Source organism: Aethalodelphis obliquidens, unplaced genomic scaffold (assembly GCF_003676395.1).
Source record: "Aethalodelphis obliquidens isolate GAN/ISIS:26980383/991018 unplaced genomic scaffold, ASM367639v1 scaffold7, whole genome shotgun sequence".
Taxonomy (NCBI): Eukaryota; Metazoa; Chordata; class Mammalia; order Artiodactyla; family Delphinidae; genus Aethalodelphis; species Aethalodelphis obliquidens.
The window spans coordinates 24,086,807-24,101,201 of record NW_020837951.1 but is presented as its reverse complement, the minus strand read 5'-3'; the positions used below and the strand labels follow the sequence as shown (position 1 = coordinate 24,101,201).

The 14,395-nt window shown below is 36.8% G+C and overlaps 1 protein-coding gene across 4 annotated transcripts in view; it reads right to left on the bottom strand.

The window, feature by feature from the left end:
* Positions 1–279: 279 nt before the first annotated feature.
* CTNNAL1 (catenin alpha like 1) overlaps positions 280–14,395 on the bottom strand; it is a 53,837-nt gene continuing 39,721 nt past the window's right edge. For 2 of the 4 annotated variants that reach the window (XM_027105282.1, XM_027105283.1), the window contains 5 exons: positions 10,319–10,469; positions 6,745–6,782; positions 4,352–4,402; positions 4,108–4,262; positions 280–370 (listed from right to left, as the gene is read on the bottom strand). In XM_027105282.1, the coding sequence (XP_026961083.1) occupies positions 295–370; positions 4,108–4,262; positions 4,352–4,402; positions 6,745–6,782; positions 10,319–10,469 (471 nt within the window). In that variant the 3' untranslated portion in view covers positions 280–294. Of the gene's footprint in view, positions 371–4,107; positions 4,263–4,351; positions 4,403–6,744; positions 6,783–10,318; positions 10,470–13,669; positions 13,763–14,395 lie in introns of all 4 variants that reach the window. The other 2 variants (XM_027105280.1, XM_027105281.1) reach the window with 2 other exon arrangements.

Below are 14,395 nucleotides of genomic sequence, written 5' to 3'. Positions count from 1 at the left end.
CAAGATGCTACTGCAGTCCTCTACTTTTCTACCACTCTCTACAGTACACATGTGCTGTGTACGTAGGTAAACCTACAAACATGATGCAGTAAATCATTAAGAAAACTAGCTATCACGAACTTTTAGCCCAGAATTAAAGTATCAGCATAGGGGAACTCCCTGGCGGTCCAGTGGTTAGCACTCGGCACTGTCACTGCCAGGGCCCTGGGTTTGATTCCTGGTCAGGGAACTAATAAGATCCCTCGGGCTGCATGGCACAGCCAAACTAATAATAATAGTAATAAAAATAAAGTATTAGCATAAAATGGAAATAAAACATACCTCTAGTTGATGAATTAAATCCTGGGAAGTTTTTATTGGCCCCTCTCCCCTGAAATAAAGTGAATTATTAAGGAGGTAAGAAAAAGTTACTGCCTGGAAACTGATTTTATATTAAAGTTTTAGAGCATTTTGTGTATTAACAGATCCCAAATTTTGAAGAATAATATTGAATAGACTAATAATATTGTAACTATTCTTAAAGCAGCTTTAACATTTAACTATTACCTCTTAAGGCACTTTTTAAAAAATTGGTAAACATTATATATGTTAATTTTATAATGTAAAGAAACTTAAAACTGAGAAGTTATATTTAAGTTTTATTTTTCTTTTTTAAGCTTCTTCATTTTGCTTCATAAGTTAAAGATATGAGAGCTGATAATATGCCTTAACTAAAAGACCTTTGTTCCATAATGGAAAAAAGGTCAGACCAAAATCAGGACATTCTCATTTTTGATTCTAATTTCAACTCTGGCAGGAATTCAGTTGTTTCTGATGAGGCTGTCAGTTAAGTTTCAATTCTGAGTCTATAAAATAGTCATAGCAATATTTGTGCTACCACTCTCATCAGAAGATTAGAGAGTATCATATTGAAAACTATCAAGAAGAATTCAGGCCTTTACAAGTAAAAAGTAAATTATAACAAAGAGCAACAGAATGCATTAAGATGAGCAACAGCCCAGGCATGAATCAGAAGATCTGAAATCTGGTTTACCAGTTCTGCCTTTTAATAGCTATGAGATATGAACGAAACATTCTTATTCTCTGATAAACTGTTGTAAGGATCAAATGAAATTATGACGCAGAAGCTAATTTAAAAACCATAAGGCACTGGTAAGTGTGAAATTTTTAAAAACCATAATGTACTAGAAAAGCTAAAATATATAAATTTTAAAGAAATATGAGTAACTGTATATAAATGATAAAGAAATTATATAAATTGTTAAGACAACCTTACATGACAGCCTGAAGAAAAGCTATAAAATTGCCCAAGAAAACTACAAAATTGGATACTGTGAAGACTAACAGATGAGTCTCAGAAAGAAGCAATTAGATGAGGCTGGTAAACCATCATCTTAAGGGAAAACAGAAAAATTGGGGAAAAACAGGTACACCGACAGGGTGGGTAGAAGACAAAGCCAGCTTAAGATTTTACCACAATCATATTACCAGCACTCGCCAAACTGGCACAAGGTGTTATCCATTACAGAAAATCCATTTTCTTTTCCTGAACTTCAGTGGCTCCTGTCCAATAACCATATTCCAGTAACAAGTCCCATTCCATAGAGCTTTAGTTACCCCTATTCCTCATGCTTCCTAGTCTCTGTGGGATGCATGTCACCCCTGACCAAAATCCACTATTCTGATTCAGAAATAAAAATTGCTGACCATATATAATCCTGAAATATTCTGAAATAAGAAACAAGAAACAAAAGGGGCAATCACAAACTTAAAAAATTTTCTATTGATGAATCCTTTATGTGGGAAGATTTTATATACCAAACTACATTTAGTAAGTAATAATTTATTTCTTGAGTTTCTATTGGTCAAAAAAATTTTTTTAATCTGATTTTTATCACCATGAGATAATTAGCATGATTCCATCTCAAATGAAAGATCTTTGTTTCTACAGTTTAATCTTCACATTTCAGTTACCCACACACTGAGTGTGGGTAAACAAAGGAATTCCATTTTACTTCCTTTTGCAGACTTGACTCATCCGATTTTTAAATGATATGAACCAAGAAAGGAGGTCAAAATTAGTTTTGGGAAAACTCAATCCCAGAGAAGCTTGCTAAGAATTAAGAACAGGGTTTCCCTGGTGGCGCAGTGGTTGAGAGTCCGCCAGCCGATGCAGGGGACGCCGGTTCGTGCCCCGGTGCCGGAAGATCCTACATGCCGCGGAGCGGCTGGGCGCGTGAGCCATGGCCGCTGAGCCTGCGCGTCCGGAGCCTGTGCTCCGCAACGGGAGAGGCCACAACATTGAGAGGTCCGCGTACAAAAAAAAAAAAAAAAAAAGAATTAAGAACAAAGGAAGGAAACCACCAAAGGGGGGGGCGGGAAAGGTCTCCAATGATGGCAAATATGGAAAGATATTAACAAATGACTGCTAACCAGAGGCAAAATTATTCAACTATCATTTCTCCTTCACCCTCCAGAGGAATCATTTCCCTTGAAAAGGTAGAAGACATCATCAAGACAAGAATGAATGCTTCTTCCTCACTCCTAATCTTCCTTCCATATGAAGGAATCTTCACTAGCACAGCATCCCTCACTTCACTCTGCTCTCTCACTTATTTCACCCCATAGAAGAGGGTGGACATTTATTGATCTTTTCAGTCTTTTTGGTGACTTTGTGAAAATGAAAATAAATTAGACATGGTAGCCCTTTCTTTTCTCCTTTTTCTCTTCGTAGTAAGGGTGCCTTTGGGATATACCTAGTCTGCCAAGTATTTTAAGAGATACATTCTTCCCCTACAGGGTAAGATTTCTTAATTCTAGGGATTATTTTTAAAAGCCTACTTGCCTATGGCTATAAACCTCATTGAGTATCAGCTTTATCAGTATAAATGTTACTGGACCCATCTGCCTATTCTTTTGCTTATTTTTTCATTTTGTTCAGAACTTTGGTGGGGAAAAGGGGCTATTTATTGAGCCCAAAAGCCCACACAGTTGTAGAGATCCCAATTACTTTAACTGAGCTTAAGACTCCAGTCCAAATGGATTACATTCCAGATTACTGAAATAATATGCAGATGTGAACGACTGCTGGTTATAATTTCAAAATCAAAATGAGTAGGAGAGAAGCCATAACACTGAAGATATCAAATATCTTCTAGTTTCTAAAAATGAAAAAGATAGATATCAGAAAACCAAAAGCTCAAAGTTATTCCTTGAGAAAATTCTAGAACAGGTCATTGAGCAGAAAACAGATAAAATTTTTAGCAACATGGAAATACTGTACCATATGTATAGTCTTCCATTATTATAATGGAAGACAAATGTGAGCGACATGGACTTCATTGAGGCGTTTGACCAACAGTCTTGTAAGGTGAACAAGACAGAGAATGTAGGTCAGGTAAATGTAAAGTTAGGGAAATTCTCTGCTATATAATGAATACTGATCCATGGAGGTTTGGCACCCTATTGAGGTGGTAGACATCATGGCTCTTTTCTTTGATCTGTATATAATCCGTCACTGTGTAAAGATTTAAAAGGCATGTTTTGTTTTCTTTTTTATGTCTTTATTGGAGTATAATTGCTTTACAATGTGTGTTAGTTTCTGCTGTATAACAAAGTGAATCAGCTATACGTAAACATATATCCCCATGTCCCCTCCCTCTTGCACCTCCCCCTCCCACCCTCCCTATCCCACCCCTCTAGGTGGACACAAAGCACCGAGCTCATCTCCCTGTGCTATGAGGCTGCTTCCCACTAGCTATCTATTTTACATTTGGTAGTGTATATATAAAAGGCATGTTTTCTAAACTTACTGATGCTGGCTGGGAGAGACACTGATATATGGGATGCCAAAAAGCAGAAAGCAAAATTATTTCAAAATTATGGAAGGAACCGTACACAAACCTAGAAAAGGATCTCTTCTAAATCTAAATCCTAGTTAAGTGAATGTCTTCTTGTTGCATTCACTTAATTGTCCTAAGAACTACTTATAGGCTTTTTATCATATATTTGAAACCGACTTTAACCTATCAATGTAACATGGCACTTTTTCTTTACACCAGATATCATTAAATTCATTTTAAAAGATTAAGATGTAACTACACTTACCTAGTAAATAAATACAGAGAATAGGCCATACTGGACATGTTCCGTCCGTATCGAACAACCTCGTTCTCCTGATCCTCCCACTTCTCAATCTCACAGTTGGCATCAGAGGTGAGCAAACCCAGCTTGAGTCCAAGCTTTGCTATCTTGGCTTGCTCCTACAAAACATACATTTTAATCACAACAATGTAGTCATTACGTAAAAGGAAGATTAAAAGTAAGACTACTGCAAAGAAAAAGGTCTTGCCTCAGAGTCAGGCTTGTCTGGCTTTAATGATTTCAGGTTTGCGTTATTCTTCTGTGACAAGAAAAAGATTAGGGCATCTTAAAAACAGGTAGAGTTAATTGTGAAGAAATGCAATAGTCATAGAAAGCATAACAAAGTACCTGTAATAAAATTTTAACATAAAAATTTTCAGAACATACTGAAACTATATTGAACTGTTTAAGTAAAAACAAACAACTACAGTTGACCCTTGAACAATGTGGGGCTTAAGGGCATTGACTCTCCGCCCGCAGCCGAAAATCTAACTTACAGTCAGCCCTCCGTATCTGCAGTTCCCCTGTGTCTGTGGTTCTGCATCTGCGGATTCAACCAACCCCAGATGGTGTAGCACTGTAGTATGTACTACTGAAAAAAATGCACAAAAGAGTGGACCCCAAAGTTCAAACCCATGCTGTTCAAGGGTCAACTGTAATTGCAAATACTCTACTAATACGTGCGTTCAGCTTTGAAGAAGTAGTTAGTTAGAAATCTGGAGTTAGGAAAAGCAGATCTGTGTCCCAGAAACACTTAAAGACTTCTGCAGTCTTTTCATAGTCCAATTATTACACCCCCAAACCTCCCTGGCCCCTCTGTTAAATTATTCTTAGGAAATGATGTAATAAAATTAATCACTATATGTAGCTTTCAATATATTCCTAATGTTATGACTCTGGAATTCAATTCCTTTAACAAGTATGCCTTTTTGAGGGCTAAATTTCAGCACCCTAGTTTCACTGACATCCAGATTCCTAATCCTATATGCCAGGTTATATAGGAGATTATACTTAGAATTTACGATTTAATATTTGAACCAGCATGTTTGATGGCCCCTATATTTGAAACAGCAAGTTTCTTTCTACGTAGGCTATTTAGAAATCAGAATATATTTCCCCTAGGGGAGAAGAAAACTTTGTACACTGGTTAGGTTACCAGACTGGCCCACAGATGCTTACTTACTTGTAGAAACAACTACCAATAGCAATGTTTCTTTGAAAAATATATCCAGAAGTTCTCTGGAGATGGCAGCCCAAGTTGGGCGGCATTCCTCTCATTCTGAGATCTGGTGGGAACTCCCCTACCTGGGGCAGGAGTTCCAGAACAGCTGGGCTAGTAGGGCCAGGAGATGCAGGGAGCCATTTATTTTTTTAAAGGAAACATTTATTTAAACCATCCACACACACACATGCACACACACACACACACACACACACACCCCACAGAGTATATATTCACACACATGTACACAAAATACAGATTATGATAAAACAAAACACGCATGTGCCCACTTAGCTTAAGAAGATAATAGCTTTGAGGTATATGTGTACTTCTCCGTTTTTTGTTTCCCTTATTATTACCATGACTTATTGCTTCTGACCAGCTATTCTGTCACCAATTTAACTGCAGAATAGAAGAGCCGCAACTTTTTCTCGTTTTTCTATCCCATCGTTTATATTTGTTCATTTAACATTGCCCTTTTGAAATTTTCTAATCCTGTTTACTATAGAAGAAATAGGAGAAGGTAAAGGACAGAAAATAAATACAGGGAATCTATAAAGAGGCATGGACACACACACACACACAGGCTGCCTCTTAGGTTCATTAGAAAATAAACAGAGATGACCAATGATCTCTTCGGCCCCTCCTTGTATAGTCACATCATCTGCATCTTCTTCCTTAGTCTAGCACAAAGCAACTTATAAAGCATTTAAGAAAGTTAAGAATACCCTAGAGGTTTTTAGGTTTTATTTTATTTAGAATCTTACAACCCCATCTTATTCTTTTAAATTTAGTTGTGTTTTCGTTATTTTTACTTTTACAAATTATTATTATCAAAGTGTTTAATGAAGACCAAAAGGGAATTGCCTGAAAAGGTACAGAAACCATCTTAATAATGTAACCAAGCCTGCCATCTAGTGGGCACTATTTTGCAATGCAGCCAAGATGCATCAGCTTCAACTGTGTAAAGCTAATAAATAAAGCATTTCAAGCCTCTAAACAGAATGGTTTATTTTCATCAAGAAAATTAAGAAAGTTATTAGTTTGCACAAAATTATTCCAACATGACCTTGTGAATTAGACCCAAGATATGAAGAACAAAAAGACCTCTGACTTCAGATTACAGCTTCTTATTAATCATAAGATCTGTTACGTATTCCCTCAATCCCTCAAATCTAACACAAATAACCAAACTGTGGGCTACATCTAGACTGCTACTCAGAATAACAATTCTGAACAGTCAACATTTAATATCCTAACTTTTTTTTTGTCATGTCAATCACTGGAAGTTGTGGGGGGAGCAATAGGCAACAAGAGCATAATTTGAATTCTGAATAAAAACATTCTCAAGAGTACAAATACAAAGGTTTTCTACTTACCATTGGCTTTGGAAGTGAAAGGTAGCCATACTTCTCTCCTACAAATAACATATATAACTTAAAACAAATTTTCTACTATTCACATTTAATTTTTAAAATATTATTAAATAAACAGAAATGTTAGCACATTAGTTTTGATAATTTAGTCTATTAATTACATGTGACTGAGAAATAAAATTGTAATTTGGTTGGAAAACATGAAAAAAAAATATTTGGTACAGACTTTGACGTACAGAATTGTTTTTGAAGCACTGTCTTCACAGGGGTATTATAAGTTTAATACTCCCTAAATCCTTTGTTTAATACTCCCTAAATCAACATGACACTTGTGCCATCTTTACTTCTGAGTTTACACCTCCAGATAAATTAAGTCCAGAATTAAGTTCAAAGGCCCTCTCAGCCCATGAGGATAGCAAAATAATCTCATGACAACCTAACTGCTGTCCATTTTCAATATCCAGAGCTTTTCTGCATCTCTACCAAATAAAGCTAATCCCCCAAGGACAGGAAAGCCTCATTATTTCACTGAAGGTGTGCAATATTATGCCTCATTAGAAGTTCTTATAATTAGCTTTTTTGGTTCTGAAAGGGGCTTTATATGGCATGATCCATCAGAAAAAGATTCATGTCCCCAGACCCACTTAAAATGAATCCCTAACCACTAAAGGCTAGGCAGATTATTAACTAACCTCAGGAGTAGGACTGGGGTATTTTCGAATTTGGATTAGACCAAACCCGGTTGTTATCCTCAAACTCTCCCTTACCTCTACATTCAATTAATCATCAAATCATACTAATATTACTTATAAAATTCTTAAATCAGTCCTCTTATCTTCATTTCCACTACTATCATGGCCCCATCATCTCTTGTCTGGATGGATCACTCCCTTGTTCCCGACTCATACATCCCCCAAGTAAGCTCATGTTTATCCACAAGCATGTTCCTCTTCCTGTTCACCCCATTTCAGTGAACAGCACCTCATGCGTCCAGTCTGCCAAGCAATAAAGTAGGTGCAGAGCTATGGAACCTGGTACGTCCCTATAAACTGAAGCTTAGTCCGATTAACTTCAAGATGGTGCAAATATAACAAAGGAAATTCAGCTTCCTTAAATAAGGGATAGAATCTGCAGGCTATGAGAGAAAGCTTCTTTTTGACGTTTATTTGTCTAAGATAATCTCAAATTCTAAATGTTGATACATACTTGTCACTAAGGAAAGGTGGAGTCTTTTTGATCTAGGTCCCTTCTAATACAAAGGCCATGGCCTCCCTGAAGGCAGAACTGGATGAAGGCAGAAAGGGAGGAAGACAAATATTGATTTTTGAGTTCTTTAAACAATCCCAGGAGGCTCTATTATGAAATCGAAGGGTCTCCGGGTAAGGGGACAATAACCTAGCTCTCAGACGGACTTCAAATATGCGAACACTGCTCTTTTTCACTGCTTAGCATGTTGTTTGCTACTTAATTGTTTGGCTAACTGATACTTGCAAACGTATCTAAGTTTCCTAGTCAGGAGAGTCAAGATATGCAGAGCAGAACTAAAGTGGCTAAAATAGAGCAAAGGTTTTCCAGTAACAGTTATAATACTAGTTATACCAGTAGCAAAGAGAAACCAGAATCTGAAGAATACACTCTGTCCTTTGCAGTGGGCAGGTGCGAGGAAACAGGCAGCCCCGTCCTAATAACCATACAGAACAGGAAGAGCAGCACTGTGCCACTGGACTCAGTTCAGTCAACGGTGGCTGACTCAGAGTTGGGCTTCTTGGCGGAAAAGCTATTCTTATGAGCTTCATGATGACAGTCAGGAAAAAAAAAAAAAACAAAAAAAAGAAATTAAGCAACTCTATCTCAATTAACCCCACATAAGTAAGGATGCCTCTGAACAGCAAGATACTACCAGTTAAACAATGGGTGTCCCATTGATCAAAGGCAGCAGTGTCCCACCTAAAGAGGAACTTCTGTTCAGCACTTAGGAAGTTAAGATAACCCTGATTTGTGGGGGACAGGTTACTCAAACCTAAAGAAGAGATCATTTACATAATATCCAGTTTGAAAGTAAAAGAAACCACAGTGACCACACAGGCCAAAAATAAGTATAGGATTTTCCTGTTTCAATTCTGGTCTATCTGTAGGGGACGCTAGTCTAGCGCTCAGAAAGACCAGGAAGCTTCTTCTCTTCATTTCTTAAACAAGTCTTATGGCAAAGTGATCATTCTTCTTTAAATATAGATCAATTACATCAATTTACCTTTTAATATATAAAACTTGCCTCACATAAAAACCCATGCAGCGGGGCTTCCCTGGTGGTGCAGTGGTTAAGAATCCGCCTGCCAATGCAGGGGAGATGGGTTTGATCCCTGGTCCGGGAAGATCCCACATGCCGCGGAGCAACTAAGCCTGTGCGCCACAACTACTGAGCCGGCACTCTAAAGCCCACGAGCCACAACCACTGAGCCTGTGCCACAACTACTGAAGCGTGCGCACCTAGAGCCCGTGCTCCGCAACAAGAGAAGCCACGGCAATGAGAAGCCCGCGCACCGCAATGAAGAGTGGCCCCCGCTAGCCGCAACTAGAGAAAACCCGCGCACAGCAACGAAGACCCAACACAGCCAAAAGTAAATAAATAAATTTATAAAATAAAAAAACATGCAGCTGTAAGTACTTTATCAAAGCATCAAAATGATATGCCATTCAGACTAGCTATCACAGAAATCTTTAAATGCAGAAGCATGGTAAGCATTTATTACACATTACAAATTATGTAATATCTACAAAGTCTACCATTCCCTGATTTTTAAGCAAATCAGCAATTACCCTAAATGGGTGTTTTTTAAAAAATGAAATGTTTAGATGTTCATAATCAGTAAAAATAAATATGTAATTTGATGTTATTATGGCTTTAAATGACATCTTAATTTAAAAAACAAACATGCTTGACACTAACAGAAGCCATTAGAAAGGAAATACATAAAAACACATGAACATAGATAACTGGATACACAGTACAATGGGAAATAAACAAAACTCCAAGTTGATGTTAAAATAAAGAGTAAAAATTATGCCTTCTGTACACTGTATGGTGCTATTCTACATGTTGTAGAAATACCAATGAACTTACCCACCAAAGGAAATATTCCAAGATTACGTAGTCATCAAGGAAAGAGATTCCATCCAAGTGGAAGGAAAGCAATTCGAAAATCAAATAACTACATTCATTTCATTATGAAGTTAGTAGAATTACATCAGAGAATTATTGTATTACAGAAGAGCATTTGTACTAAAACTAAAAAACAATTTATAAGAAATATAAAAATAACAATTTCAATAAGAAAACTAGATTGTTAATATTCATTCAAAGGAATCTACTATACTGTTGTACAACAAATTTTATTGCTTTGATACTAAAACGAAGGACAAATAATATTTTTATAATTTTTTGTGGAAGATACTTTACTATAAAAATAACCCAGTTGGGTTATAACAAGTTATTCATTTTGCATCTGAGGTTTGACATTAAAAAACTAATAGTTACATTAAAATACTAACATATTTCAATATATAGACAGTTTCTCACCTCGTCTTCCTTCAAACACATCATTGATTTCTCTCAGCAGTGTTAACATGTCACTAATTTGGGATTCCCAGGCTTCACAGAATACATCTAGATTTTCTTTAGCAATTTTACTAGATGGATGCAATGTCAAAGTTTCAGCAGCAGAAATTATCTAAAGAAACAATATACACAGGTGTGAGTTTCAAAATCTTACCTCTCAGAATCATACTGGAAATCAAACTTAAGCCTGTACTGTTCATATCACTCAATAACACAACTACAAAGCAATTTCCACACATAAGCCCCATGTTGGGCAGTATGGACATACAAAACTTCCTGTTTCTTATAATCTTATCTATAGATAAATAGTAGGCACTATTATATATAAGCCTTTATTCAGGGAGCAATTATCTTTATTCAAGGAAAGTTCTGTTTCAACAAAGTTATTTCCATAGCATAATTCAGAGTTATACTCTGACTACAAAGAGTGTACTGTATACTGCAGAAGAGATGGTGTAGTAGTGGTAGTATTAGTAACAGTGGTAGTAATGGTGGCAGTAGTGGTGGTAGCAGTAGTCATAGTGATGATAGTAGTAGTGATGGTAGTAGCAGTATTGGTATTAGTACTGGTACTGGTAGTAGTGGCAGTAGTAGTTGTAGAGGTAGCAGAATCAGTATTAGTACTGGTAGTGGTAGTGGTGGTGGTAGTAGTGGTAGTAGTAGTAACATACACATACACCTGTGAGGACATGGTAGATATATCCTTGAGGTACTGTGATAGGTGCTTGATATACATTAGTATTAATCCTCAAAAACACAAACAAAATACTATCCTTCTCAATAAGCAGTGTTCCCATTTTACAGCTAGAGAAACTGAGACTCAAAGGTACCAAGTAACTAATATATGACTCTTCATTCACCTGCTGTATGCCTAGCACTGTACCCATGTTCCAGGTGCTGGGGAAACAGTTGTTTCATTCGAAACAAATAAATGTTCCTCTCTTCATGGGGCTCATATTATAATGTGGGGAGACAGGTAATTAAAAACATGTAAGTAAATTATGAAATATCTTAGATGATGAACGATATGTACAAAAACAAAGGGTAAGGAGGATGGAGGGTGTTAGGCAGTCACAGTATTTTAAGTTAGGTGGTCACTTGCAAAGGTGGCATGTAAGCAAAGAACTGAAGAAGGTGAGGGAGTCACAGGGAAACCTAGGGAAAGTCATTTGGGAATAAGGCGGGAACATTTCTGATACATTTTAACAACAGCCAGTAGGTCAGTGTGACTGGACTGACATCAAAAAAAAGGAAGGTCACCAATGGCCACGTGATGGAGAAACACGCACAGTAAAGATGGACTTTACTCTGAGTGAGATAGGAAGTCACTGAAGAGGTTTCAGAAACTGATATGTAATGGAAAAGAATACGAGAAAGAAAAACTAAATAAATATATATATATATATATATATATATATATATATATATATATATAAACGGAATCACTTTGCTGTACGCTAGAAAACTAACACAACATTGTAAATCAACTATACTTCAATTTAAAAATAAAGAAAAGAAACTGCTATGGTCAGAGTCAGGCTGCCTTCGAGAGAATTAGACCTAGGCGCTCCTCCTGGGTGGGCATAGTCCCACAGGCACAGGCTTGACAAGCAGGTGGCAGCTTTCAGAGTAGAACAAGGTTCCCCATCTTCAGGGAAGGTGGGCAAATGGCTCGCCATGGACTACAAGCTAGATGCAGCAGTATCACCTTCTCAACCAGGAGCCACTGTACAGTGTGGAAACTGTTCCACTGTGCCCTGGATATGCTGTAACATTGTAAAGGAAATATAAAAATGACATTGCTAAAGCAGAGGTGTCCAGAAGTAATATAAATTCTCCTAGAGGCATGCTCTGTTTTCTTAAATTATCCCTTTGTGAGACAGACAGTCAAGACTAGGAATAAAAGCTGAAGCTATGGGAATAGAAAAAGCTTCTCAAGTTACAGAAATTGACAGCAGGCTCTATCTATCACCATCCTGGAAAAGAAAATATACTTTTCCTAATATCCCTGCTGCAATGAAAACAGTAAGCAGAGAATTACAACCAAATAGCAAGTAGGGCCTGAGGATATAGCAAGCAGGGCCTGAGGATAACAAGAGCTGATTGTATATGGCAGGAGAGTCAAACTTTAGCTCTACTGAAATACATTTATGGCCAAGGCAAGTAGTATGACTCCCAAATGGACAAGTAAATATTGAAGCCTTGGTTTCTCCCAATAAACAGAGATCCTCTGGTTATAATAAAATGCTCAGCCGATGGTCACTGCTGAGGGTCACTCAGATAGTTCCTGCTTCCGTGAGAAGCTTTTGATACTGTTCTCCACGGGGAGTATAAACATCCTTCCAGCATCCAGCTTGGGTCTGCTAGAGGGCACACACCACCTTTGTCTCTAAGTTGCTTTTGCTGTTCTCAACTATAAATCCAGGAGCTCGACATCTACCATCCAATAATGCAATAAGGAGTAAGTCCTTTTGGCTGCCATGATGAATAAAACAAATACACCTGGTAAATTGTATTTCAGAGCTTAGACCTAAAAGGGAAAGGAACTTCTGTCCCTCCCTTTTTCCCTTAATTTGACAGACAGTATTAAATACGATATCAATTGTTAAAATGCTTTTGAAAATTATAAAAACGAAGTAATATTATAGAGAATTCAGAAAAAATAACTCACAGTTCTCCCTAACAAGCAGAACTTTCATTTCTGCACATTCTTATAGTCATTTTCTTATATATGTACATTTTATATAGTAGCAATTATAGCATATAAACAAATCTGTATCCTGCTTTTGTCACCTAACATTTTAATGAAACATTTTTTGATGTTGCTAATTCTAGTTATCAAAATTATTACTATAACATCATACTATATTATTTACCTAACTTAAGATTGTTACTTTGCTTCCAACTGAATCTTATTATAAGTAATGTAACAAGTATTATTTTTATTTTTCTTTTCATCTCCTTATGTCCTTAGGAATTATTGGGTCAAAACATGTGAGTATTTTTATGGCTTATCACATAATGATAACTTAGTTTTCAAACATGTTATAACGACCTGTATTGTAAACGGCTTCAATTAAATAGATATAAACTAGGGCATCAATTAAATGGGCCAATCTCTAATTTGCCAGATGACCAGATAATCCAATGGAATGTTCTGGCACACTACCAACAAAAATTCCATTACCTTCATTTCGCTCAGTAGATTTGGCCCGTAGTTATGCAAAACCATTTGTGTCTTCCTTGTGCACAATTTGTTATGACACTCAGATAAAACATAATATGGAAGGAACGATCTGCTGTTGATCATACCTGCTGGCCAGTCACCTGAAATGTCTCCTCTGCATGTATACAGGTTATTTCAAGAGGTTCTGTCCCAGACACATGTCTCAACAATCGACAGGTCTACAAAAAACCATTTCTACAGTTCAACATTCTCATTCTTCACAATACATAGCATCATTTTATAATTAACAAAGAAAATAAAACATTAAAACCTATAAAAATAAATCTGTACATTAATAAGCTTATTATAATATTGCATTGGTTACCAACGGATTCTCTAGGAGCAAAGCAGGAACAAATACGGGTTTATTAGCATATACCCTACTGTTTCTACTTCCTATCTGATCATGGCAAGGTGGTCACAGAATATTAGAATCAAGAGGAATCCTGAAAGGACCTTGCAGTGCCCACAGATTTCACGTATGAGGAAACGTGGCTCAGAGAAGGACTTATCCAAGGTCTCTCAGCTAAACTATGTCAGTTACCACAAGCTACACATTCTTTCTGCCAACAAATAACACTTCTCCCTGTCAATTAACACACCTTTTACTGGAGATAACACTGGATTAGGCAAGACTGATAGAATGAGTAAAGAGCCTGTATCAGTGAAAATTTTTGAAAATAATTTTTCAATAATTTCTTGAGGCTTAATACAGAAAATTGGGGAAAAAAATTTTTTTTTCACTTTTTAAAAAGATTTGCTGCAGGATTCCTATAATTAGCAAGTGTGCCTGCAGTCACAATGCTTGACTT